Source organism: Delphinapterus leucas, chromosome 6 (genome assembly GCF_059928025.1).
Source record: "Delphinapterus leucas isolate spDelLeu-1000000601 "Yukka" chromosome 6, BTC_Dleu_Yukka2, whole genome shotgun sequence".
NCBI lineage: Eukaryota > Metazoa > Chordata > Mammalia > Artiodactyla > Monodontidae > Delphinapterus > Delphinapterus leucas.
The window spans coordinates 113,608,755-113,636,715 of NC_143134.1; the positions used below are offsets into that span (position 1 = coordinate 113,608,755).

The following is a 27,961-nucleotide window of genomic DNA, read 5'->3' on the forward strand; positions in this document are numbered from 1 at the left end:
ATTCAAGTCAACAATGAGGATTAAAATAATAAAAGCAAAATACAGGTTAAATTTGATGCCATGAGATACCAAATTCTATACCAAATGGCTAGAAGGGAGTCCCAGGAAATGTTCAGTAATGGAAGTCCACATGGTGACGGAGTCACAGAATAAGGATCGGCACAGTGAGGGAGAAAGGACAGGGGCCACAGAGTCAGACACTTAATAGTTATGTGATCTTAGGCCACTTCACTTAATAGCTCAGAACCTCAATTTTTTAACCTGTAAATGGGAATTGTAATATCTACTTCAGAACTGTTGTGAAGAATAAATGTTATATATGTGAAGTGCCTAGCATTCCATAAATGGTATTTTAAAAGAAAATTATTATTACTCTCTCAACTGTTAGTTTATATTCCTATTTTTCTCAATCACCTATAGAAGACACACAGAAACATTCTCTCGTGACTCAAGACAGAACGTCCAAGACTGCATTTTATCAATTTTTCAGGCTCTATAATACAGTTGAGACTAACCCTTCAGAAATGCAACATGGAGAGAGGAATTCCTTGTGAAGAGGAAAGAAGAAAATATCTGCCTTTACAAATGCAACAGATTGTAAACAGTGAGCCTACTCAATTCCAAAACCAACTACTCCCCAGGCTGTCCTTTGAGATTCTGTCTTGCTCCATCGCCCATGAAATGCTGGGACCAGAGGAGGTCAGAAACATTCCTAGAAACCACTGGCATGAAACAGCTGCACATCCCTCCCCGCCCCCCCAACAGTTCTTCCTGCCCCTGCGATGGCTTGTCCTTGAGGTCTGGCAGCCACTCAAAGGAAGGAGAGGCCCTTCCTCCCCAGTAGCTGGTGACCCACCCAGGCTACTCCCCAGCTACCTGTCAGATGTCATTACAGACTGAAACGGTGAGATCAAGCTGCTTAGGAAAAGGGACAGAGACAAAGGCAAAGTTGCTTCGCTATGAGGCAATGACTGGGGCAGGTTTAAAGCTCATTTCTTCATCTTTTCCAGACACTCTTCCTTACACAAATTTCTAGAAAAAGGTTTCTTTCCTTCCTATGCTCCATTAAAATGAGCAAAAACCTCTACCAGTTCCTTCTTTCCTCCCTTTCTTTCAACACTCATGGCCTAGTGGAAAGAACATAGGCTTGGAAGTCAGCCCTGGGTTTAAAAGCCCCGATCTCACTTATTAACCACACGACCTTGGATGGGCAAGAATCTTTTTCTCTCTAAGCCTCAACTATGAAATGAGAATGCTAATATCTATTTGTAGAGTTGTTTTGAACACTAGAAATGCATACTTGGCATAAATTAGGAACTTAGTATATAACAGATCTATTATTAGTTATTGGCAGTAATATTGCTTTCAATGTGATCATCATGAAAAAAAACCCCTATATGTTCATTTTCTTTAAGAGGGAAAATACCAAGTTAATTACCACTGAATACCAACACTGTACCTGGTTCTACTGAAGCTGAAAGACAAAACTTCTTAAACATTCAGACCCCACAACATGGGGGAAATAGCCCCTGGATAATCAATAGCTGGTCAAAGGGGATCCATCTGAGAATTCTGATGACGGTGGTGACAAGGGTTTGACCTAGAGAATTGCAGTAACTGAAATATGGAAAAGAACTCCTTATCTGATGCCTTATCTGACAGATGAGGAAATTGAGACCCACGAAGTTAAAGGTTTTGATTAAGATCACTCAGGTCATTGGCAAAACTATGACTTGGGGATTGAAATCTCCCAATTTGTAATTCAGAGGCTTTTCCACCCTGGCACACTACAGACCACATAGCATGTACATAGAAGAGTTCAAGGAAACGATCTGGCCAAGAACTGTGCTAGACAGTCTCTATCCCTGTCCTTGAGGGCGTACAGTCCAGTGGCGGAGACAGGAAAACAGGTTGTTCCAACATGTTTTGTGACTAAGTACTGCAAAGTGTACAAGCTGCTTGGGGCAAAAAAAAAAAAACCTTAGCTAAGGGGGGTTACCCTGGTAAACAGGGGAAAGGCGGTGTTGAAGGTTCGGGGGTGGCAGGATGGGCTTCAGTGAAGGGGCAGACACAGCAGTGCTAGGGGGCAAAGCATGAGGCAAGGAGCCCCACAGGGGCTGAGGAGGCAGGGGTCAGCCATCCCATTCCAAGCCCAGCATCTGCCATTCAGGAGATGATAGCGATGGGATGACAGCCAGGAAGAGAGGAGCCTGGGGGCATTTGGGATCCATTTCTCATGGAATCCCAGAGAAAGAAAGAAATACATCTCCCTGGCCTGTCTTGAGGTCTCAGAGTACTTGGAGGTGGGGAAGGTGCGGATGACAGAAGACAATCCCATTTGGCTCTTTCTTACTGTTAATAATGGAAAGGTTTCTCAGTGATTGCTAATATTCTGCCGCCACTTACCACGCTGAGATGAACAGATACTCCTGGGTCAGGGATAGGAAGTTTGTGCAGAGTTTCAAGAAGCTCATTCCACTGACTCTCCTGAAAGAAATAAAAGGCCTAAGTAACAAAGGCAGGGCTGAGCCCTTAGTCAGAGACCTGCAGGGAGGTCTGGGCACACAACAGAAATAGGTTTGATATTCAAGTAGGGTTGGACAAAAGACACCGCTTAGGCTCAATAAAAGAGCCAAACAGATCCGCCCACACCAAGTTTGACATTTTCTACCTAGTGAGACACCTACCATGACTGCCTTTTATGGATCATATACCATAAGCTCTCAGCAAATCTATCCTCTCAACTCCATAGCAACAACTTTTAAATGCAAACAACCCCAGCTTACAGGGCGGGGGTGGTAGGGAGAAATAACGATGACACTATAGATCTTGTCTTCATCATCATTACCCTCAATTAATTTTATTGAGTGTTCACTGGATACACAGCAACCTCCAATTATGGAAAGTTAAAAATGAACTACTACAACAGCATGGAATACAGGATGATGGCTGTGCATTTTAATTAGTGAAACTGAGCCACAAAGTGAAATGCAAAGCAGTACAAATTCTTCGACTGAAAACAGGTTCACCTTTAAAATGCTCAAAAGAACACTGTTTACGGAATTATCCAAAAGCTATTTCTCCCACCCTGTGGAATTCTCTGTGCTGATAAAGGAGTAATAAGCTTACATTTGTACCCATTTGGTAGGTGTTTGAGCCTCACAACTACCTCACTTTACAGGTTGAAAACTAAGGCTCCGAAGGGTAAAGGAACTTGACTCAAATCATCCAGCTGGTAAGTTGCACAGCCAGGAGCTAATCACAGGTTTTCTGTGTTCAAACCCAGAGCCCTCTCAGCTGTTCCACAGCTGTCTTTGTTAGTGAATTTAAAGGAGAGGGAAAAGAGGATGGGCCCAAAGTAAAATCCTGTTTCAATCTGAATTCATAAGTTACTCAAATTTCTCAAGGGGTAGAAATGAACGTGTGCAGGTACACAAGTTTAATTTTGCTCTGAAACAATCTCAAATTTACAGAATAATCACACGACAGTACAAAAAAACTTTTATTTCCATTTGAGAGTGAGTTACCAACATTATGTCCCAACATCCATAAATAAAAAGGACATTCTCCTACATAACAACAATTAATCATCAAAATCAGGAAATTAACACTGAAACAACATTACCATCTAATCCTCAGATCCCACCAAGTGTTGCCAACTGTGCCAATAATGTCCTTGAATAGCAAAATTATCCAGTTCAGAATCACATGTTGCCTTCAAATGCTGTGACTCTCTAGTTTTCATCAGTCAGGAACAGTTCCTAAGTCTTTCCTGGATTTGTATGAACCTGACAGTGAGACCAACCATTTTGTAAAATAACACTCACTTCCTTGATGTTTTCTATTGATTCAGATTTCAATTCATCCCATTTCTGATGATGTTCACTTTAATCATTTGATTAATTCACCTGAGGTCTCTATTGTGCGGTCACTCATTCTCCCTAAAGTGAATCAGCTATACATATACATATATCCCCTCTTTTTTGGATTTCCCTCCCATTTAGGTCACCACAGAGCATTGAGTAGAGTTCCCTGTGCATAGGTTCTCATTAGTTATCTATTTTATACACAGTAGTGTATATATGTCAATCCCAATCTCTCAGTTCATCCCACCATCCCTTCCCCCGCTGGTATCCATTTGTTTGTTCTCTACATCTGTGTATCTATATTTGCTTTACAAATAAGTTTATCTGTACCATTTTTCTAGATTCCACATATAAGTGATATTATATAATATTTGTTTTTCTATTTCTGACTTACTTCACTCTGTATGAGTCCCTAGGTCCATCCACGTCTCTGCAAATGGCACGATTTCATTCCTTTTTATGGCTAATATTCCACTGTATAAATGTGCCACATCTTCTTTATCCATTCCTCTGTTGATGAACATTTAGGTTGCTTCCATGTCCTGGCTATTGTAAATAGTGCTGCAATGAACACGGGGGTGCATGTATCTATTTTTAGTTTTTTAAGGAACCTTCATACTGTTCTCCATAGTGGCTGTACCAATTTACATTCCCAACAACACTGTAGGAGAGTCCCCTTTTCTCCAAACCCTCTCCAGCATTTACTGTTTGTAGATTTTTTGATGATGGCCATTCTGAATGGTGTGAGGTGATACCTCATTGTAGTATGTATGTATGTATGTATGTATTTATGGCCGTGTTGGGTCTTCGTTGCTGTGCGCGGGCTTTCTCTAGTTGCGGCGAGCAGGGGCTACTCTTCGTTGCGGTGTGCGGACTTCTCGCGGTGGCTTCTCTTGTTGTGGAGCATGGGCTCTAGGTGCCCGGGCTTCAGCAGCTGTGGCTCAAAGGCTCTAGAGGGCAGGCTCAGTAGTTGTGGTGCATGGGCTTAGTTGCTCTGTGGCATGTGGGATCTTCTCGGACCAGGGCTCGAACCCATGTCTCCTGCATTGGCAGGGGGATTCTTAACCACTGCGCCACCAGGGAAGCCCCCTCATTGTAGTTTTGACTTGCATTTCTCTAATAATTAGTGATGTCGAGCATCTTTTCATGTGTTTGTTGGCCATCTCTATATCTTCTTTGGAGAAATGTCTATTTAGTTAGGTCTTCTGCCTATTTTTTGATTGGGTTGTTTGTTTTTTTGATATTGAGCTGCATGAGCTGTTTGTAAATTTTGGAGATTAATCCCTGTCAGCTGATTCATTGGCAAATATCTTCTCCTATTCTGAGGGTTGTCTTTTCGTCTTGTTCATAGTTTTGTGTACTGTGCAAAAGCTTTTAAGTTTAATTAGGTCCCATTTGTTTATTATTGTTTTTATTTTCATTACTCTAGGAGGGGGGTCGAGAAAGATCTTGCTGTGATTTATGTCAGTGTTCTGCCTATGTTTTCCTCTAAAAGTTTTATAGTTTCTGGCCTTACATTTAGGTCTTTAATCCATTTTGGGTTTACTTTTGTGTATGGAGTTAGGGATCGTTCTAATTACATTCTTTTACATGTAGCTGTCCAGTTTTCCCAGCACCACTTATTGAAGAGGCTGCCTTTGCTCCTTTGTTTATTCTGGCCTCCTCTGTCATAGATTGGGTGACCATAAGTATGTGAGTTTATCTCTGGGCTTTCTATCCTGTTCCATTGATCTTTCTTTCTGTTTTTGTGCCAGTTCCATACTGTCTTGATTACTGTAGCTTTGTAGTATGAAGTCGGGGAGCCTGATTCCTCCAGCTCCATTTTTCTTTCTCAAGATTGCTTTAGCTATTCAGGGTCTTTTGTGTTTCCATACAAATTGTAAAATTTTTTGTTCTAATTCTGTAAAAAATGGCCTTGGTAATTTGATAGGGATGGTACTGAATCTGTAGATTGCTTTGGGTAGTATAGTCATTTTCACAATATTGATCGTTCCAATCCAAGAACATGGTATATCTCTCCATCTGTTGGTATCATCTTTAATTTCTTTCACAGTGTCTTATACTTTTCTGCATACAGGTCTTTTGTCTCCCTAGGTAGGCTTATTCCTAGGTATTTTATTCTTTTTGTTGCAGTGGAAAATGGGAGTGTTTCCTTAACTTCTCTTTCAGATTTTTCATCATTAGTGGATAGGAATGCAAGAGATTTCTGTGCATTAATTTTGTATCCTGCAACTTTACCTAATTCATTGATTAGCTCTAGTAATTTTCTGGTGGCATGTTGAGGATTCTCTATGTATAGTATCATGTCATCTGCAAACAGTGACAGTTTTACTTCTTCTTTTCCAATTTGTAATCCTTTTATTTCTTTTTCTTCCCTGATTGCTGTGGCTAGGACTTCCAAAACTATACTGAATAAGAGTGGCAAGAGTGGACATCCTTGTCTTGTTCCTGATCTAAGAGGAAATGCTTTCAGTTTTTCACCACTGAGAATGATGTTTGCTATGGGTTTGTCATATACGGCCTTTATTATGCTGAGGTAGGTTCCCTTTATGCCCACTTTCTGGAGAGTTTTTATCATAAATGGGTGTTGAATTTTGGCAAAAGATTTTTCTGTATCTATTGAGATGATCATATGGTTTTTATTCTTCACTTTAATATGATGTATCACACTGATTTGTGTATATTGAAGAATCCTTGCATCCCTTGGATAAATCTCACTTGATCATGGTGCACGATCCTTTTAATGAGTTATTGGATTCTGTTTGCTAGCATTGTGTTGAGGATTTTTGCCTCTATGTTCACCAGAAAATTATGGTCTGTGATTTTCTTTTTGTGTGTGTAATATCTTTGTCTGGTTTTGGTATCAGGGTGATGGTGGCCTCATAGAATGAGCTTGGGAGTGTTCCTCCCTCTGCAATTGTTTGAAAGAGTTTGAGAAGGAAAGGTGTCAGCTCTTTAAATGTTTGATAGAATTCGCCAGTGAAGCCATATGGTCCTGGACTTTTGTTTGTTGGAAGATTTTTAAATCACAGTTTCAATTTCATTACTTGTGATTGGTCTGTTCATATTTTCTATTTTGTCCTGGTTCAGCCTTGGAAAGTTGTACCTTTCTAAAAATTTGTCTATTTCTTCCAGGTTATCCATTTCATTGGCGTAGAGTTGCTTGTAGTACTCTCTTATGATACTTTGTATTTCTGTGTTGTCAGTTGTAACTTCTCCTTTTTCACTTCTAATTTTACTGATTTGAGTCCTCTCCCTGTTTTGCTTGATGAGTCTGGCTAATGGTTTATCAATTTTGTTTATCTTCTCAAAGAACAGCTTTTAGTTTCATTGATCTTTGCTATTGCTTTCTTCGTTTCCATTTCATTTATTTCTGTTCTGATCTTTATGATTTCTTTCCTTCTACTACCTTTGGGTTTTGTTTGTTCTTCTTTCTCTAGTTGCTTTAGGTGTAAGGTTAGGTTGTTTGAGATGTTTCTTGTTTCTTGAGGTGGTATTGTATTGCTATAAACTTCCCTCTTAGAACTGCTTTTCCTGCATCCCATAGGTTTTGGGTCATCATGTTTTCACTGTCATTTGTTTCTTTATTTCCTCTTTGATTTCAACAGTGATCCACTGGTTATTTAGTAGCATGTTGTTTAGCATCCATGTGTTTGTATTTTTTACAGTTTTTCTTTTTCCTGTAACTGATTTCTGATCTCACAGTGTTGTGGTCAGAAAAGATGCTTGATACAATTTCAATTTTCTTAAATTTACTGAGGCTTGATTTGTGACCCAAGATGTGATGGATCCTTGAGAATGTCCCATGTGCACTTGAGAAGAATGTGTATTCTGTTGCTTTTGGATGGAATGTGCTATAAATATCAAGTAAGTCTATCTTAATTGGTCTACTGTGTCATTTAAGGCTTGTGTTTCCTTATTAATTTTCTGTCTGGATGATCTGTCCATTGGTGTTAAGTGGGGTGTTAAAGTCCCCCACTATTACTGAGTTACTGTCGATTTCACCTTTTATGACTGTTAGCATCTGCCTTATGTATTGAGGTGCTCCTATGTTGGGTGCATTAATATTTACAATTGTTATATCTTCTTGGATTGATCCCTTAATCACTGCGGAGTGTCCTGCCTCGTCTCTTGTAACAGTCTTTATTTTAAAGTCTATTTTGTCAGATATGAGTATTGCTACTCCAGCTTTCTTTTGATTTCCATGTGCATGGAATATCTTTTTCCATCCCCTCACTTTGTCTGTATGTGTCCCTAGGTCTGAAGTGGGTCTCTTGTAGACAACATATATATGCATCTTGTATTTTTTATCCATTCAGCCAGTCTGTGTCTTTCGGTTGGAGCATTTAATCCATTTACATAATTATCAATATGTACGTTCCTGTTGCCATTTTCTTAATTGTTTTGGGTTTGTTTTTGTAGGTCTTTTTCTTCTCTTGTGTTTCCTGCCTAGAGAAGTTCCTTTAGCATTTGTTGTAAAGCTGGTTTGGTGGTGCTGAATTCTTGTAGCTTTTGCTTGTCTGTAAAGCTTTTGATTTCTCTGTCGAATCTGAATGAGAACCTTGCTGGGTAGAGTCATCTTGGTTGTAGGTTTTTCCCTTTCATCACTTTAAATATATCCTGCCACTCCCTTCTGGCCTGCAGAGCTTCTGCTGAAAAATCAGCTGATAACCTTATGGGGATTCCCTTGTACATTATTTTTTGCTTTTCCCTTGTTGCTTTTAGTTTTTCTTTGTATTTAATTTTCGTTAGTTTGAATAATATGTGTCTTGGCGTGCTTCTTCTTGGGTTTATCCTGTTTGGGACTCTCCGTGCTTCCTGGATTTGGGTGACTATTTCCCTTCCCATGTTAGGGAAGTTTTCAACTATAATCTCTTCAAATATTTTCTCAGACCCTCTCTCTTTCTCTTCTTCTTCTGGGACACGTATAATTTGAATGTTCGTTTGTTTAATGTTGTCTCAGAGATCTCTGAGACTGTCCTCATTTCTTTTCATTCTTTTTTCTTTATTCTGCTCCGTGGCAGTTATTTTCACTATTCTATCTTCCAGTTCACTTACCCATTCTTCTGCCTCAGTTATTCTGCTACTGATTCCTTGTAGTCTGTTTTTCATTTTAGTTATTGTGCTGTTCATCACTGTTTGTTTGTTCTTTAGTTTTTCTAGGTACTTGTTAAGTATTTCTTGTATCATCTCGATCTCTGCCTCCATTCTATTTCTGAGATCTTGGATCATCTTTACTATCATCACTCTGAATTCTTTTTCCGATAGATTGCCTATTTCCTCTTCATTTATTTGGTCCTGTGGGTTTTTACCTTGCTCCTTTGTCTGAAACATATTTCTCTGTCGTCTCATTTTGTCTAACTTACTATGTTTGTGGTCTGCTTTCTACAGGCTGCAGGGTCTTAGCTCTTCTTGTTTCTGTTGTCTGCCCTCTGGTGGGTGAGGTTGGTCCAGGGGCTTGTATAGGCTTCCTCAAGGGAGGGACTGGTGCCTGAGCTCTGGTGGGTGGAGCTGAGTCTTGTCCCTCTGATGGGCAGGGCTGCGTCAGGGGGTATTTTTTGGGGTGTCTGTGAGCTTAGTACGACTTTAAGCATGCTGTCTGCTGATGGGTGGGGCTGTGTTCCTGTCTTGGTGGTTGTTTGGCCTGAGGCATCCAGCAGTGGAGCCTGCAGGCAGTTGTGAGATCTTAGATCTTGGTGGAGACCTCGTGAGAGCTCACCCCAATTAATAGTCCCTGGGGCCGGGAATTTTCTGGCAGTCCTGGACTTGGCGCTCCCACCCTAGGGGCTCAGGCCTGACCCCTGGCAGGGAAACTAAGACCCTGCAAGTTGCATGGCATGGCCCCCCCCCCAAAAAAAAGGAAAGAAAAAAAGGAAAAGAAGAGAAACAGACAAACAAAACCCAAGACAAATGATAAGCACAAAACCAAACAAAAACAAGCAAAAAAAAAAGGCCAAAAAACCCCCCAAAACAAGAAAACAAACAACTGAACCCCAAAATGAAAACAATGAAAAAAAAACTAATAAAAACAGAAAACAAAGAAAAACAAAACCAAAGAAACACAAAAGAGTAAAATAAAGATAGAAAAATAAAAAATATATTTTAAAACATTTTTCTTAAAGAACATATAAAAATAAAAACAGGGAGAGACCTTCAAGATGGCAGAGGTGTAAGAGTGGAGATCACCTTCCTCCCCACAAATACAACAGAAATACATCTACATGTGGAACAACTCCTATGGAACACGTACTGAACGCTGGCAGAACACCTCAGACTTCCCAAAAGGCAAGAAACTCTCCACGTATCTGGGTAGGGCAAAAGAAAAAAGAAAAAACAGAGACAGAAGAATAGAGACAGGACCTGCAACTCTGGGAGGGAGCTGTGAAGGAGGAAAAGTTTCCATACACTGGGAAGGCCCTTCACTGGCAGAGACAGGTGGTGGACAGGGGGGAAGCTTCAGAGCCACAGGGGAGAGTGCAGCAATAGGTGTGCACAGGGCAAAGCAAGAAATTCCTGCACAGAGGATTGGTGCTGACCAGCACTCATCAGCCAGACAGGCTTGTCTGCTCACTGGCCAGGGCGGGCGGGGGCTGGGAGCTGAGGCTCTGGCTTCAAAGATCAGATCCCAGGGAGAGGACTGGGGTTGGCTACATGAACACAGCCTGAAGGGGGCTAGTGTGCCACAGCTAGCTCGGAAGGAGTCCGGGAAAAAGTCTGGAACTCCCTAAGAGGCAAGAGACCATTGTTTTGGGGTGGGCTAGGAGAGGGGATACAAAGCACCGCCTAAATGAGCTCCAGAAATGGGCGCGAGCTGCGGCTATCAGCGCAGACACCAGAGACAGGCATGAAACGCTAAGGCTAGTGCTGCAGCCACCAAGAAGCCTGTGTGCAAGCACAGGTCTCTATACACACCTCCCCGCCCAGAAGCCTGTGCTCCCTGCCACTGCCAGGGTCGCATGATCCGGGGACAAGTTCCCCGGGAAAACACATAGCATGCCTCAGGCTGTTGCAACATCACATCGGCCTCTGCTGCCGCACGCTCACCGCGTGTTCCATACCCCTCCCTCCCTCTGGCCTGAGTGAGCCAGAGCCCCCTAATCGGCTGCTACTTTAACCCTCGCCTGTCTGAGCAAAGAACAGATATGCCCTCAGGTGACCTACATGCAGAGGTGGGGCCAAATCCAAAACTGAACCCCAGAAGCTGTGTGAACAAAGAAGAGAAAGCGAAATTTCTCCCAGAAGCCTCAGGAGCATCAGATTAAATCTCCACAATCAACTTGATGTACCCTGCATCTCTGGAATACTTGAATAGACAAAGAATCATCCCCAAATTGAGGTGGTGGATATTGAGAGCAAATGTAGACTTGGGGTTTGCTTTCTGCATCTAATTTATTGCTGGTTTTATTTTTATCTTAGTTTAGTATTTAGAGTTTATTATCATTGGTAGATTTGTTTATTGATTTGGTTGCTCTCTTCCTTTTTTTTTTATATATATATATTTTTTCCTTTTTCTCTTTTTGTGAGTATGTGTATGCTTCTTTGTGTGATTTTGTCTGTATCGCTTTGCTTTTAACATTTGTCCTAGAGTTTTTTTTCTGTTTTTTTTTAGTATAGTTTTTAGCGCTTGTTATCATTGGTGGATTTACTTTTTGATTTGGTTGCTCTCTTCTTTCTGTTTTCTCTTTTCTTTTTTATTACTTCTTAATTTATTACTTTTTAATAATTTTTTTAATTTTAATAATTTTATTTTAATTTTTTCTTTCTTTCTTTCTCCCTTTTCTTCAGAGCCATGTGGCTGACAGGGTCTTGGTGCTCCAGCCAGGTGTCAGGCCTGTGCCTCTGAGCTGGGAGAGCCGAGTTCAGGACACTGGTCCACCAGAGACCTCCCGGCTCCACATAATATCAAATGGCGAAAGCTCTCCCAGAGATCTCCATCTCAACGCTAAGACCCAGCTCCACTCAAAAACCAGCAAGCTACAGTGCTGGACACCCTATGCCAAACAACTAGCAAGACAGGAACACAACCCCACCTATTAGCAGAGAGACTGCCTAAAATCATAATAAGGTCACAGACACCCCCAGAACACACCACCGGACACGGTCCTGCCCACCAAAAAGACAAGATCCAGCCTCATCCACCAGAACACAGGCACCAGTCCCCTCCACCAGGAAGCCTACACAACCCACTGAACCAACCTTAGCCACTGGGGGCAGACACCAAAAACAACAGGAACTATGAACCTGCAGCCTGCTAAAAGGAGACCCCAAACACAGTAAGTTAAGCAAAATGAGAAGACAGAGAAACACACAGCAGATGAAGGAGCAAGGTAAAAACCCAGACCAAAGAAATGAAGAGGAAATAGGCAGTCTACCTGAAAAAGAATTTAGAGTAATGATAGTAAAAATGCTCCAAAATCTTGGAAACAGAATGGAGAAAATAGACGAAACGTTTAACAAGGACCTAGAAGAACTAAAGAGCAAACAAACAATGATGAATAACATAATAAATGAAATTTAAAATTCTCTAGAAGGAATCAATAGCAGAATAACTGAGTCAGAACGGATAAGTGACCTGGAAGATAAAATAGTGGAAATAAGTACTGCAGAGCAGAATAAAGAAAAAACAATGAAAAGAATTGAGGACAATCTCAGAGACCTCTAGGACAATATTAAATGCACCAACATTCAAATTATAAGGGTCCCAGAAGAAGAAGAGAAAAAGAAAGGGACTGAGAAAATATTTCAACAGATTATAGTTCAAAACTTCCCTAATATGGGAAAGGAAATAGTCAGTCAAGTCCAGGAAGTGTAGCGTCCCATACAGGATAAATCCAAGGAGAAACAGACCAAAACAGATATTAATCAAACTATCAAAAATTAAATTCAAAGAAAAAATATTAAAAGTAGCAAGGGAAAAACAACAAGTAACATACAAGGGAATCCCCATAAGGTTAAAAGCTGATCTTTCAGAGGAAACTCTGCAAGCCAGAAGGGAGTAGCAGGACATATTTAAAGTGACGAAAGGGAAAAACCTACAACCAAGATGACTCTACCCAGCAAGGATCTCATTCATATTCAACGGATAAATCAAAACCTTTACAGACAAGCAAAGGCTAAGAGAATTCAGCACTACCAAACCAGCTTTACATCAAATGCTAAAGGAACTTCTCTAGGCAGGAAACACAAGAGGAGGAAATGACCTACAATAACAAACCCAAAACAATTAAGAAAATGGTAATAGGAACATACATATCGATAACTACCTTAAATGTGAATGGATTAAACGCTCCAACCAAGAGCCACAGACTGGCTGAATGGATCAAAAACAAGACCCGTATATATGCTGTCTACAAGAGACCCACTGCAGACCTAGGGACACACACAGACTGAAAGTGAGGGGATGGAAAAAGATATTCCATGCACATGAAAATCAAAAGAAAGCTGGAGTAGCAATTCTCATATCAGACAATATAGGTTTTAAAATAAAGACTATCACAAGAGACAAAGAAGGACACTACATATTGATCAAGGGATCAATCCAAGAAGAAAATATAACAATTGTAAATATTTATGCACCGAACATAGGAGCACCTCAATACATAAGGCAAATGCTAACAGCCATAAAAGGGGAAATTGATAGTAACACAATCATTGTAGGGGACTTTAACACCCCACTTTCACCAATGGACAGATCATGCAAAATGAAAATAAATAAGGAAACACAAGCTTTAAATGATGCATTAAACAAGATGGACTTAACTGATATTTATAGGACATTCCGTCCAAAAGCAACAGAATACACTTTCTTCTCAAGTGCTCATGGAACATTCTCCAGTATAGATCATATCTTGGGTCACAAATCAAGCCTTGGTAAATTTAAGAAAATTGAAACCGTATCAAGTATCTTTTCCGACCACAATGCTATGAGAGTAGACATCAACTACAGGAAAAAAGGAATCTGTAAAAAATACAAACACATGGAGGCTAAACAATACACTACTAAATAACCAAGAGATCACTGAAGAAATCAAAGAGGAAATCAAAAAATACCTAGAAACAAATGACAGTGGAAACATGATGACCCAAAACCTATGGGATGCAGCAAAAGCAGTTCTAAGAGGGAAGTTTATAGCAATATAATCCTACCTCAAGAAACAAGAAACCTCTCAAATAAACAACCTAACCTTAAACCTAAAGCAATTAGAGAAAGAAGAAAAAACCCCAAAGTTAGTAGAAGGAAAGAGATCATAAAGATCAGATCAGAAATAAATGAAAAAGAAATGAAGGAAACAATAGCAAAGATCAATAAAACTAAAAGATGGTTCTTTGAGAAGATAAACAAAATTGATAAACCATTAGCCAGGCTCATCAAGAAAAAAAGGGAGAAGACTCAAATCAATAGAATTAGAAATGAAGAAGGAAAAGTAACAACTGATACTGCAGAAATACAAAGGATCATGAGAGATTACTACACGTAACTATATGGAGAACGTGGAAGAAATGGACAAATTCTTAGAAAAGCACAACCTTCTGAGACTGAACCAGTAAGAAATAGAAAATGTGAACAGACCAATCACAAGCACTGAAATTGAGACTGTGATTAAAAATCTTCCAACAAACAAAAGCCCAGGACCAGATGGCTTCACAGGCGAATTCTATCAAACCTTTAGAAAAGAGCTAACACCCATTCTTCTCAAACTCTTGCAAAATATAGTAGAGGGAGGAACACTCCCAAACTCATTCTACGAGGCCACCATCACCCTGATACCAAAACCAGGCAAAGATGTCACAAAGAAAGAAAACTACAGGCCAATATCACTGATGAACATAGATGCAAAAATCCTCAACAAAATACTAGCAAACAGAATCCAAGGGCACATTAAAAGGATCATATACCGTGATCAAGTGGAGTTTATCCCAGGAATGAAAGGATTCTTCAATATATGCAAATCAATCAATGTGATAAACCATATTAACAAATTGAAAGAAAAACCATATGATCATCCCAATAGATGCAGAAAAAGCTTTCGACAAAATTCAACACCAATTTATGATAAAAACCCTCCAGAAAGTAGGCACAGAGGGAACTCGCCTCAACATAATAAAGGCCATATATGACAAACCCACAGCCAACATCATTCTCAATGGTGAAAAACTGAAACCATTTCCTCAGAAACAGGACAAGGTTGTCCACTCTCACCACTATTATTCAACATAGTTTTGGAAGTTTTAGCCACAGCAATCAGAGAAGAAAAAGAAATAAAAGGAATCCAAATTGGAAAAGAAGGTAAAGCTATCACTGTTTGCAGATGACATGATACTATACATAGAGAATCCTAAAGATGCCACCAGAAAACTACTAGAGCTAATCAATGAATTTGGTAAAGTAACAGGATACAAAATTGATGCACAGAAATCTCTGGCATTCCTATACACTAATGATGAAAAATCTGAAAGAGAAATTAAGGCAACAATTCTATTTACCACTGCAACAAAAAGAATAAAATACCAGGAATAAACCTACCTAAGGAGACAAAAGACCTGTATGCAGAAAACTGTAAGACACTAATGAAAGAAATTAAAGATAATACAAACAGATGGAGAGATATACCATGTTCTTGGATTGCAAGAATCAACATTGTGAAAATGACTCTACTACCCAAAGCAATCTACAGATTCAATGCAATCCCTATCAAACTACCAATGGCATTTTTCACAGAACTAGAACAAAAAATTTCACAATTTGTATGGAAACACAAAAGCCCCCGAATAGCCAAAGCAGTCTTGAGAAAGAAAAATGGAGCTGGAGGAATCAGGCTCCCTGACTTCAGACTATACTACAAAGCTACAGTAATCAAGACAGTATTGTACTGGCACAAAAACAGAAATATAGATCAATGGAACAGGATAGAAAGCCCAGAAATAAACCCACGCACATATGGTCACCTTATTTTTGATAAAGGAGGCAAAAATATACAATGGAGAAAAGACAGCCTCTTCAGTAAGTGGTGCTGGGAAAACTGGACAGCTACATGTAAAAGAATGAAATTAGAACACTCCCTAACACCATACACAAAGATAAACTCAAAATGGATTAAAGACCTAAATGTAAAGCCAGACACTATAAAACTCTTGGAGGAAAACATAGGCAGAACATGCTATGACATAAATCACAGCAAGAACCTTTTTGACCCACCTCCTAGAGAAATGGAAATAAAAACAAAAATAAACAAATGGGACCTAATGAAACTTAAAAGCTTTTTGCACAGCACACGAAACCATAAACAAGACGAAAAGACAGCCCTCAGAATGGGAGAAAATATTTGCAAATGAAGCAACTGACAAAGGACTAATCTCCAAATTTACAAGCAGCTCATGCAGCTCAATATCAAAAAAAACAAACAACCCAATCCAAAAATGGGCAGAAGACCTAAATAGACATTTTTCCAAAGAAGATATACAGATTGCCAACAAACACATGAAAGGATGCTCAACATCATTAATCATTAGAGAAATGCAAATCAAAACTACAATGAGGTATCACCTCACACCAGTCAGAATGGCCATCATCAAAAAATCTACAAACAATAAATGCTGGAGAGGGTGTGGAGAAAAGGGAACCCTCCTGCACTGTTGGTGGGAATGTACATTGATACTGCCACTATGGAGAACAATATGGAGGTTCCTTAAAAAACTAAAAATAGAACTACCATATGACCCATCAATCCCACTACTGAGCATATACCCTGAGAAAACCATAATTCAAAAAGAGTCATGTACCAAAATGTTCATTGCAGCTCTATTTACAATAGCCAGGACATGGAAGCAACCTAACTGTCCACCGACAGATGAATGGATTTGGCACATATATACAATGGAATATTACTCAGCCATAAAAAGAAACAAAATTGAGTTATCTGTAGTGAGGTGGATGGACCTAGTGTCTGTCATACAGAGTGAAGTAAGTCAAAAAGAGAAAAACAAATACCGTATGCTAACACATATAAATGGAATCTAAAAAAAAAAAAAAGGTTCTGACTAATCTAGGGGCAGGACAAGAATAAAGACGCAGACCTACTAGAGAATGGACTTGAGGACACGGGCAGGGGGAAGGGTAAGCTGGGACAAAGTGAGAGAGTGGCATGGACATATATACACTACCAAATGTAAAATAGATAGCTAGTGGGAAGCAGCCGCATAGCACAGGGAGATCAGCTCGGTGCTTTGCGACCACCTAGAGGTGTGGGATAGGCAGGGTGGGAGGGAGACGCAAGAGGGAGGTGATATGGGGATATATGTATAAGTATAGCTGATACACTTTGTTATAAAGCAGAAACTAACACACCACTGTAAAGCATTTATACTCCAATAAAGATGTTAAAAAGATAAAAATAAATAAAATAACAGAACAAAATGAAACCAAAACCACGTATTTTCCTGGGGCCTCCCCGGTGTCTTTGCCCCCACAGTGAGCCACAGTACCCCGCGCCTCTACAGGAGGCCCTCCAATACCTTTAGGCAGGTCTCTGGGCCCGCTTTGGGCACAGTGGGGGCAGCTGAGACTCTGACCTGGTCCAACTCCCGCGTGTACTTGCCCCCAAAGTCCACAGCTGCTAAAGCTGGACCAGTCTTAGCTGTGGGAGCACTCGTTGTCCCTTCAGATATTCCACAGACGCAGGGTATACCAAGCCGATCGCGGGGATTTAATCTGCAGCTTGTGCACTTGCAGAGAGAGATTTCTGTTTCTCTGCCTTCGTTGCACAGCCCCTGGGAGTCAGCTTTGGTTTTGGTCCCACCTGTGGCTCTGCATGTGGGCTACCCTCAGTCATCTGGTCCTCGCCCAGGTGAGAGGGGGAAAAAGCGGCAGCTGACTGAGGCACAATTGCTTGGCTCAGGCCGCGGAGGGATAAGGCGGCCACAAGTGGGATGCATGCGCTTCCTCCAATGGGATCCTCTTCTAGTGCCTGCAGGGGCGGGACTGGCAGGAAGTTGCAACAGACTGGGGCGTGCTTGCTCCGGTGGGAGTCCCTCCCAGTTTCTGCAGAGGCAGGGGCTGCCGTGTGGGGAGAGAGTCCGAAGATGGCGGCGCCGCCCATTGTGTGCCACTCAACAATGGCGCCTCGCTTCCAAGGCAGCCCACTCTTCCTCCAGAAGTGCTCCTGGCCGCGGAGCCCCTCACTGCCATCCCCTCAGGTTGTCTCCGCACAGCTGAGCTCCTCACTCCAGTCCCTTCCGCCTGTCTCCACGCAGCCAATAGCCGTTCTCACCCTGGGTCCGCTCTCCTAACCCCACGCTTTAGCACTCAGCCCCTGCCTGCCTTGGCCGATTCCTGTCTCAGGCTGGGGCGCCCAGGGCTGATTCCCGAGGAGGCTTTGGTGGGGGCAGCGCTCAGGATCCCGGAGCCTGCGCAAGCAGAGGTGACCTTGGCTTGAAGGAAGGGCAATCCTGCTCAGATGGGTGACCCTCCCAGTGCCCGTGGAGGCAGGGGCCGATGGGTGGGGAAGGGGGTTGCCCTGGCCGCCCCGCCCCTTGTGCACCACTCAACAATGGCGCCTTGCTTCTACGGTGGCCTGGGCTTCCGCGAACTTGCCCGGTTGTGGAGTTCCTTACTCCCGTCCCTTCAGGCTGTCTCTTCACAGACAACAGCTGATCCCTCCGTGGGTCCGCTCTCCAAACCCCACCTTCCAGCACCCAGCACCCTCCATACCAGGAGACACACGACTCAGGCTGGGGTGCGCAGGGCCGCAGCACAGACCACGCACGCACATCTTACTCTCTCCTGCCTTCCACAGACCGGTTGCTGCATTCCCCTCCGATGCCCTGAAGCTCCTTCTCTGTCCCAGCTGATTTACCTCCCTGAGGGAGTTTCTCTGAGTGCAGGAACCTCTCCTCACCTTCAGCTCCCCACCAGGGGTGCTGGTCCCTTTCTGTTTCCTCTTTTCTTTTTTTCTTTCTTTGGTCCTACCCGGTTGTGTGGGGATTTTTCTGGTCCTTTTAGGTGTCCGAAGTCTTCCACTAGTGTTTAGCAGGTGCTCTGTGAGAACTGCTCCATCTGTAGATGTATTCTTGATGTCCTTATGAGGAGAGGTGAATCTACGTCCTCCTCTTGCGCTATCTTGATTCCTCCCCTCTCTCCATCATGTTTTGAGCACTACATTACTTTTGGCACAGAAAGATATTACAGACTCATACTTTTCCCTGCCTCAGCTCTGGAACTAGACATTTCTTCAGGGAGTCCTGGCTCCTTTTAGTAGGAAATGAATTTAGAAACCAAGATTTGGGCACTTTGGTGTGCTCATTGCTACTTGTGTATAGTTGACCCCAGACCCTTTCCGTGGATAGAGACAGGGAATATATCACACACACACACACACACACACACACACACACACACAGACCTACAATACACAGTTACATCTCCGTTTTCTATATCACATATGTTGAAAGCCATGGGTTCATACCCATGGCTCTAATTCTAATCCAACATGGGAATCATTCTAGTTTCCTCCCTTCACATATTTGTAACAATAATCTAACAAAAGTGAAAAATCCTGCCCCTGTTTTCTTAATATATTTACTTGCTTGTATGTAAGCAATCTTTTTTCATTGCCCCTACCTCCCTCTCCATCTAGATGCCCTCCTTGCCCTGCTCGAACATTGACATGCAATGCTAGGCCACCAATGTCTGCCTCCCTCCCTCAGACCTCCCACCAATAAAAAATGCCCTCCTCACCCCAGGCTCCAACACCCTAGTGCTGGGCCACTGCTGCTGTCCTCTTTCCCACGTGGCTCATCTAGATCCCATTGAAGTTCTGATATCTGGTGCCCAGATGATGCCAAGCCACTGACACCACTGTTCCACAAAAATAAATGCCTCACTCCTCAGCCTCCAACACCCTCAGCCAGGTTGCTCTCTGGCTTAGATGCCCTCCTCACCCTCTGCCATCCCTTCCACAGGGATGCCATCATTGCCCTACTCAGGGCCTGATAACCCTGTGTGTCAGTGAATTAAACAGACACTCTCATAATGTAGCTTAGGCTCAGGCACTCCATGCTGAGCCATCATGGTCACTCCCCACGCCTCCAGCTGAAGCCTACCTACCCTGCCCAACTTTCCCAATGACTTCTGGACTTGGGGAAGGGATTCTGTTTTTTTTAATGAAAGCTCTTTCCTCATGTTCTAATCTGATAACCCACACCTTGCAAACAATTAAGCCAGTTGTAGGCAGACTACCTATCATGTGTGTCATAATTCCTTTAACCAGAAGAAATTTAATAAAAAGAGTCCTTTGTATAAGGGAAACAGACTTCACTAAAACACATCACTAATCTCAGTCTTTAACACTCCAACAGGCAGGGTCCTCATCTGGGGCAACAGCACAGAGGATGGATACACCAATTTTACAGGGTAATAATCCTATCTCTCCTATGCATAGTTTGTACCTACCCAATCTTTCCTGTACCCCAAGACATGTTTTCCAAAGTCTAGTAAGTCTGTTTTTTTTTTTAACTGACTGGAGCTTATATATGGGAGAAAAAAAATGTGAGTTAACTTCCAATTCTAAGACTGTTAAGAGCCTACATGCTATATAATTTTATTTACTAAAGACCTCTTTTAATTTTGAATGAAAAACTGAATGTTTGACAAAAGTGAACTGTGAATCAGCAATCAATGGACAGACCCAAGGTGGCCTCTTAACTCATTCATCAAAGAGTACATCACTTCTTTTAGGACAGAATTCCCTGATATCTAAGCATCCTTTCAGAGTGAGTGTAGTGATCTAGGGAGCCATTTCTATTAGTTATTCCTCACATTTACTGTGGTCTCTGGAATACATTTGCCAGTAAGTCAATCTAACTTAAAGATTTATCCATTATTCACACAATTTCCACCTTTTCTCCAAAATTAGCATTTCCCAAAGTGTGTTCCAGGAAACACTGGCATCTCAGAATGTTAATACTTGTCATGGAATTAAAAGCATATGGGGCCAAATAAGTTGGGAATATTTGGGTGACACAGATTTCTCCACTGTAGGACTTTTCAGAGCCTATATTACATGAATCTTAAGGAGACAAAGATGAGACACAGCTTTCCCTTTCCCTGACCCAATATCACTCAACTATAGTAACCTTTTTTTTGTGTGTGGTACGCAGGCCTCTCACTGTTGTGGCCTCTCCCATTGCGGAGCACAGGCTCCGGACACGCAGGCTCAGCGGCCATGGCTCACGGGCCCAGCCGCTCTGCGGCACGTGGGATCTTCCTGGACCGGGGCACGAACCTGTGTCCCTTACATTGGCAGGCGGACTCTCAACCACTGTGCCACCAGGGAAGCCCTGGTAACCCTTTTTGAGTGGAGCATTTCTTAGAACTAATGTTCTGTAGAAAATATGATGAAAAAAATTCTCTAACAGTTAATAATAATATATCTCTTTAATTAAAAATCTTAGGCCATTTACAAAAAAGGAAAATATAAGAAGTTAGATATATGGACAAATATTCAACTTACTAATAATCAAAGAAATGCAATTAAAACAATGAGAACTGTTCACTTGTCAAGAACACAATGAATTCAACAAATGATACTGGTGAGAGTATGGTGACCTGGGCACTCTTGTACATTGCCAGTTAAGGGTATCTGTCTTTTAAGAAAACAGTACAATTCTTTTGGAAAGCAGTTTGGCAAATGTTTATGTCCACTAACCTTAAAATGGCCCATCTGAGATTCTCTTCTTAAGGAAACATTCCAAAATGAAGAAAATGTTTTATGCTCAAAGATGCTAATAGCTATACTTATAATAGTGAAAAAAAATCCCAAATAATGAAAATTTCCAGTAATAGGAAATGTCTCAGTAAACCAAGGTACATGGTATGCAGCTGTGAAAAAGATTTACAGCGTTTTTATTAGCATGGGGGAAATGCTTCTATTATTATGGTACCTAAAAACTGTGGGTGTCAAAAGTCTAAATACAGATCCAGTTGCCCCTTGACGCCCATGGAGGGTACTTCAACATACCATTTCTTCCAAAAGTACAGTGAGGTAGAGCTGAACTTTTAAAGTGATTTTCAGACCCTTAAAAAAATTACTGTAAAAGCACAAGAAAGCCCTACTGAAATGGGAAGTGGGACAGCTGGTTAGGTCACTTGCCAGTTAAGTGTTTTACTCACAAATTCCAGCAATTCAAATTTGTGCCTCAGCAAAATTATTATTTAATACATACGATGAACTTGTGGAGCTGCTTGGGAATGTAAGATGGTGACTATTAACTCCGAATGCGAAGGGTCTATTTATTGCTTATTTAATTCAAAAAGTAAAGGAAGAAAACATCCCAAAATGCTAGCAATATTTATTTGGTGGGGGGGAGGGGGCGGGGGAGGGACACGTATTAGGAGTGATTTTTCTCTTCCTTCCTACTGCTTTCTGAATTTCCCAAATTTTCTGTAACGGGAATGCATTACTTTTTTAGTAAATGTTTTAGTGAAATACAAGGCATGAAAGTTAAAGTTTAGTTGTTAAAAAGAATAAAATAAAAGGCAAATACCTGTCCTTTTGTCCTGTAATCTGCCAAGATGTTAAGCAGCTTATAAAATACTTCGAACCAGGGGAGATAGCTGGGGGAAGAAGAGGAAACACATGGAACATTAGTACGCAGGTCAAAAACTTTAACCAGGAGCTAATTGAAGATGGTACATTTTGGTTTCTCTCTACATCGTGAAGAGCCTTCCTGCCGTAGGCTGTGCTGGAAACGCAGACTGGTAAAATGTTAATTATTTCTGAGATTTTAAAAAATTGCCTGTGTAAGGCAGGAGATTAAATGTCCATTATAAATTATTCCCATGCCTCAGAGCTAGAACAGGTTCACAGAGAAGAAATTCAAAGCAGACTCTGCAATCAGGAACCATCTCTGAATAGCCCCCCAGGCCCCACACCCACCCCTTCCAGGAAAGCGTCTGTTCAAGTTTCTCATCATTGGATACACACAGCCACACACACATACAGCACTTCCACTGCTGCCATGTGCAAGGTGTCCCAAAGGCCCCATGAGCCTGTAACCACTCATTAAACCTTCTATTACAATGCACCCTTCCCTGTACTTACTGCAGAAAGAGCTCTAACTCTGCACCCCACCCTGCCCTCCACCGGGTTCTGACCATCATGTCCCTTAACTCTGATGACAGCCTGGTCCTGACCTTACTCCACCCTCTGTGTGGCTCATAGAATGGTCTTTCTAAAGCGCGAATCTAAGCGGCACATTGGATTAAATTCCTGCAGTGGTGCCCCATCACTACGGGACTTCTTAGGACAGTGTTCAAGGCTCCTCTGTCAGGTCCTTGACTGTGTCTCCGGCTGTCCTCGCCCTGCAGCCCCACATACGTACTCCTCTCACTGCAGCCACGCTCCGAGGAATGTCCAGGCATCCTCAAGCCTGCCAGAGCTTGCACTGCATACACTCGGCACTTTTCTCCCTCTGACCTTCATGATCTAGTCTAGCTGATTTCTATTCATCCTCCTAACAGTTCCCCACCCCCTCCCCATCCCCACCTCTCATGCCCCAATTCCCTTTTTTCTGTGCTGCCCTGTCACGTGCAAACTCCTGTTAGAACAGTCCACACACCATGTGGCCCTCAATGGCGTGTCTGTCTTCCCAGCAGACTGAGCATGACGAAGAGGAAGGATCACATCTTTCTTTACTTTGTCTTCCTAGGACCAAGCATGGAGCCTAGCAGACCCTCAGTGCTCAGTGTTGATAGAACAAACAAAACCAAAGGCTAACAACGAAGGCGCATTGTTGCTATAGAATTATTGTTGAAACATACCCCTACTCCCAAGAAGTTTTTTCACTTAAAATTTAAATGGCTTTGTTCTCCATAAGAAACTTTTCCAAAGCAATATCAAATACTCATGTGGGAAGAGCGTCATACCAAGCGCCTGCCGACCTGCTCACATCTGCCCTGATGCGCTAACAGTATCCGTTACTGATAGAGTGGAGCACTGACTCCATCCTGCCAAGCAGAGGGAAATCAGCGCCCTGGACAGATTACCAGCTGTACCGTTGAGGGTAATAAATGAAGTGAGAGGCAATAGAGAGGACAGATAAAGCGCACAGTTCTCTGTCATTAATGTCTGTCTGAAGCCAGCACATGCTACTGTAAAATTTAAGTAGCTTATCACAATATACTGATAAGCAACTTAACTTTTCACTTCTATGACAGTATTATCACTTATGTTAATATGTTTCAATCAGCTCTGGCAGCTGCATATTGATTATTACAGAGCAAAGGACTGCTGCCACTTTACACAGCATTTACTTTGGCAAAGTAATGTAAACATTCAAGAGGGATTAGGGAGGAGATAAGTTTCTCCCTTCCTATTCTGTTAAATAAACCTCGGCTGAGTTAAAAGCCATTATAGAAGGAACAGTAAATCCCCTCAGAAGAAAACTCCTGCCCAGATTAGAGGACTGGTAGCAAACAAATTCAACCAAGGATTACAAATATCTTTTTTCTTTCCCTGAAAGAAAAAAATACCACTAGTTAAATCCAGCAGGAAGGGGTCGAGGGGAAGCAAGAAGAGAAAATATTTTCTTGTAAGGAAACCATGGCTTCAAGTAAATGAGAGAAAACCTGAAGTTATTTTAGGAAGTCCTGATCAAGTGACTTGGGACAGGCTGGCTTCTCTGATAACTTAGGACTGTGGTATATAGGAAGCAGTTTTGGCCACTAGGTTCAACTGACCAACATAGTTTGGGCCCACAACCTCACACCTCCGCGTCCTGCCAGGCTGTGAGGATGCAGGAGGTTGACATGGTACGGCCACCCAGCCCACAGCAGACTGTGCCCAGGTTCTCACACTCAGCCTCGACCTCACCAAATCGATTCTTTTTGGCTACGCTAAGCAGAACCCTCAGCCATGGGCGGTTTTGTAGTTACCCTGGAAATCAGCCATCTCTTTCTTCCTTCAGCCTGACTGGACACAACTGTTCCCCACATGTTGTCCCCTGTGCACTGACAGATGAATATCTAGTGATGGCAGTGTTAAGGTCTTGAAACCAAAACCCAGCTGTCTTCTTCAAAGGATCCCTCTTTTCCCCTGTTGGGAGGCCAGGGTTCACAGCTGAACTTTATCCAGTGGCGTTTCCTGTACTGTTTCATTAGTGCGGACACAACAGCTTCACGCTGCCTGCAAGGGTGCAGGTGAGGATATGGAGACCCTCCACTCCATTTTGTACTTGTCTGTCAGCATGGAGTAAACACTACTTCCCAATCCAGAGACAGGAAACAAACACTCCATTACACTGCTCCTCCCGGGACGGCTAAAGGACGGCGCCTGCTCCACTTGCTACCTTAATGCAACTGCTCGAGTTTGCAATGCAAAGCATCAATACGTGGTGGGCTCAGTCCAAGGCTGGGGCCAAAAATCCCAATCACAAAGCGTCCCTGCACTCAAGAAGGCCACGGTCCTACGTGGGAAAAAGACATATACAACAAGGAGTAATAGTTTAGGTGGGGGGTTGGAACTCTTTCCCAAGCGTTTTATTTAGCGTAGGCTTTTGCATCAAATTATTAAACCAAAAGGAGCATTATCATGACCCAATCAGCAGAGCCTTGATGGGAAAAAGCCAAAATGGGAAAAGTCTGCTTCCCAGGCACCGGCCTTGATCCAAGCTTCTCTTGCCAAATCATAGGTCAGGTAACTTTGTCCCAGGGTCTGTCCTTACTCCCTGACCTGACAGTCAAATGAAGAGGCTTTTGTTTTGTGTGAGGCAATATAAATTCTTAAACTTGAGAAGAGCTCAGGCAGCACTCAAGTATTCCTACACACATGACCTCACTAACGTGGGCTATCACAAGCCTTTGTGTGAAGTGCAGGGGCAGGTCCCAGAGATTGCACATAGAGTCAAATGGCTCACAGTCAAAATCACCTGTAAAATTCCCTTAAGATGACTCCAATGTACAGCAGACTTGGTTTGTATAGAAACAAAGCAGATGGCCCAAGTATAGGGGACCTATTGAATGAAAACTGCCTCTGTTCAAATCTGTCAGCTTGGTGAGCTGCTTACCCTCCAGGTGAACTTAGGAACTGAGTCCAACAGAGGATAGATAGATGACTCGCTTTTCTAATCTCACTCCACTGAATGGACTTTCAGTATAATCATTCCCACACATGTACGAGTGACCTGGAATAGTGTGTATATGATGGGATTCCACTCCAGTGTCTTAAGTACTAAAATAGAAAACCATTACAAATTTTAAAAAGCTCTCCCACTTCACTTGCTAATAGTTCAGTTCAAAGCCATTAAATGAGCCCAAGCAAGGTAGAGGGGGGTGTGTGTGTGTGTGTGTGTGTGTGTGTGTGTGTGTGTGTGTGTGAGAGAGAGAGAGAAAGAGAGACAGAGAGAGAGAGAGATGGGGTGCAATGGTGGCAGAAGCGGACCAAGTTGAGAAAGGTGACCACCTGCAAGAAGAGTAGTCGTGAGCAGGACGTCACAGCACAAGCATGGAGAGGACAATATCCCCCAGATGGAACAAACTGGCACAGAGTTTTGGAGGCCAAGTGGGGTGAGGAGGGTTCCCTGGTAAGGGAAAATCAGGGCTCCAGGAGGATAAGGAGGGTGTCTACACAGGAGGTGGCCTGGCTTGGAGTGTCAGAACTCAAAAGGGGTAAGAAGGGTGTATAAGTAGGGGAAAGGCCTGGCACTGGGTAACGAAAGCATCTATGTCAGTAGAAAGAAGTTGACTAGAGTAGTATTAGAACCCAAGAGGATTAAAAAAGAGCATCTGGAAGGCAGTCCAGTGTGGGATGCCAGAGCCTAAGTGGACAGGAGGGCTTCCATGAAGGATGGCCAGGCAGAGTTCAAGCAGCTGAGAAGGATGTCTATGGCAGGAGGAGACAGCAGTGACTGCCTTGCCTACAATGTCAGAGTTCAAATGGGGTGAGGACGGCAGCCACAGAGGAGGGGGGCTACGAAAGAGGGAGACTGGTTACACACAGGGGAATAGATCAAGACTGATCAAGTAAGTAAATATATAATGAAAACCAAGCTTATTACTATTAGCGAAGAGAGTTACTAATATGAATATGGAGAAAATAAGAATGAACCCTACCACACTGAACTGGAATTAGATGTAACTATGTGAAATCATGGAGAGAGATAAAAGAAATACAAATGTATGTATGTACATTATTACAGATACATATACAGATACATATATTCTCTAGCTCTAGCCACTGAAGGGCCTGGCACAGACATCCCAATTATAATAAGCACACTTAATGCCCAAATCCTGGCTTCTAAGTACCATTCTCCACTAGAAGGAACCAGGGCTCCTGGAAGAAATGTCTGATTCCAGGGCCAGGGCTGGGAAATACCTTGTGCTAGAAAAAAGGCAGTGCTCTACATATGCTTAGGGCATACCAATGGGACACAGAAAAGCTAGTATGGATGGGTTCCTACTGACCGTATCTGTGACAATTTGAGCATCAAAACAAATAAGGAGAGAAAGAGGTCATTTAATAATAACTAAAAAAGGAATTCATGAGTCTTTGCTGGAATAAATAAGCAAATTAAAAGTTTGGTAAGGATAGGATGAGGATATTCCTAGTGTACCTTTTAATTAAAAAGGGAAAAAGAATGGAGAATCCTAGGAGATATGTCCTCAATCAAGTAGTGGGACAAATTGAAATAGTGTACCACCTGGAAGAATGCAATGAAAAGAACGCAGAATACTATTATATTCCTGCCACAGAGTAGAACTTAATTCCTACGGAAACATCAGATAAAATCCAAACTGAAGAAGCTTTTACAAATTAATAGCCTAAGTGTCAAGTTCATAAAAGTCTAGGAAACACTGAGGAGTTATTTCAGAATAAGAAGACTAAAGAGACATGACAACAAAATGCAACATGTGATCCTGAACTATATCCTTTATATACACTCACACTTACACACAAATGGGAGGTCCAAGTATTACATGGTAGTACTGCATCAAAATTAATACTACTTTTCTGATTTTGATGATTGTAATGTAGCTATGTAAAAAAAAAATCTTTTATAACACATACTAAAGTATTCGAGGGTTACTGGGTATTATTTTG

General features: G+C 42.1%; 1 protein-coding gene across 8 annotated transcripts in view; it reads right to left on the minus strand.

The window, feature by feature from the left end:
• DENND1A (DENN domain containing 1A) overlaps window positions 1-27,961 on the minus strand; it is a 530,720-nt gene that overhangs the window by 257,270 nt on the left and 245,489 nt on the right. For 6 of the 8 annotated variants that reach the window (XM_030761610.2, XM_089913730.1, XM_089913731.1 and 3 more), the window contains 2 exons: window positions 22,407-22,476; window positions 2,407-2,487 (listed from right to left, as the gene is read on the minus strand). In XM_030761610.2, coding sequence (XP_030617470.1) covers window positions 2,407-2,487; window positions 22,407-22,476 — 151 coding nt within the window. The remainder of the gene's footprint in view (window positions 1-2,406; window positions 2,488-22,406; window positions 22,477-27,961) is intronic. The other 2 variants (XM_089913732.1, XM_089913734.1) reach the window with 1 other exon arrangement.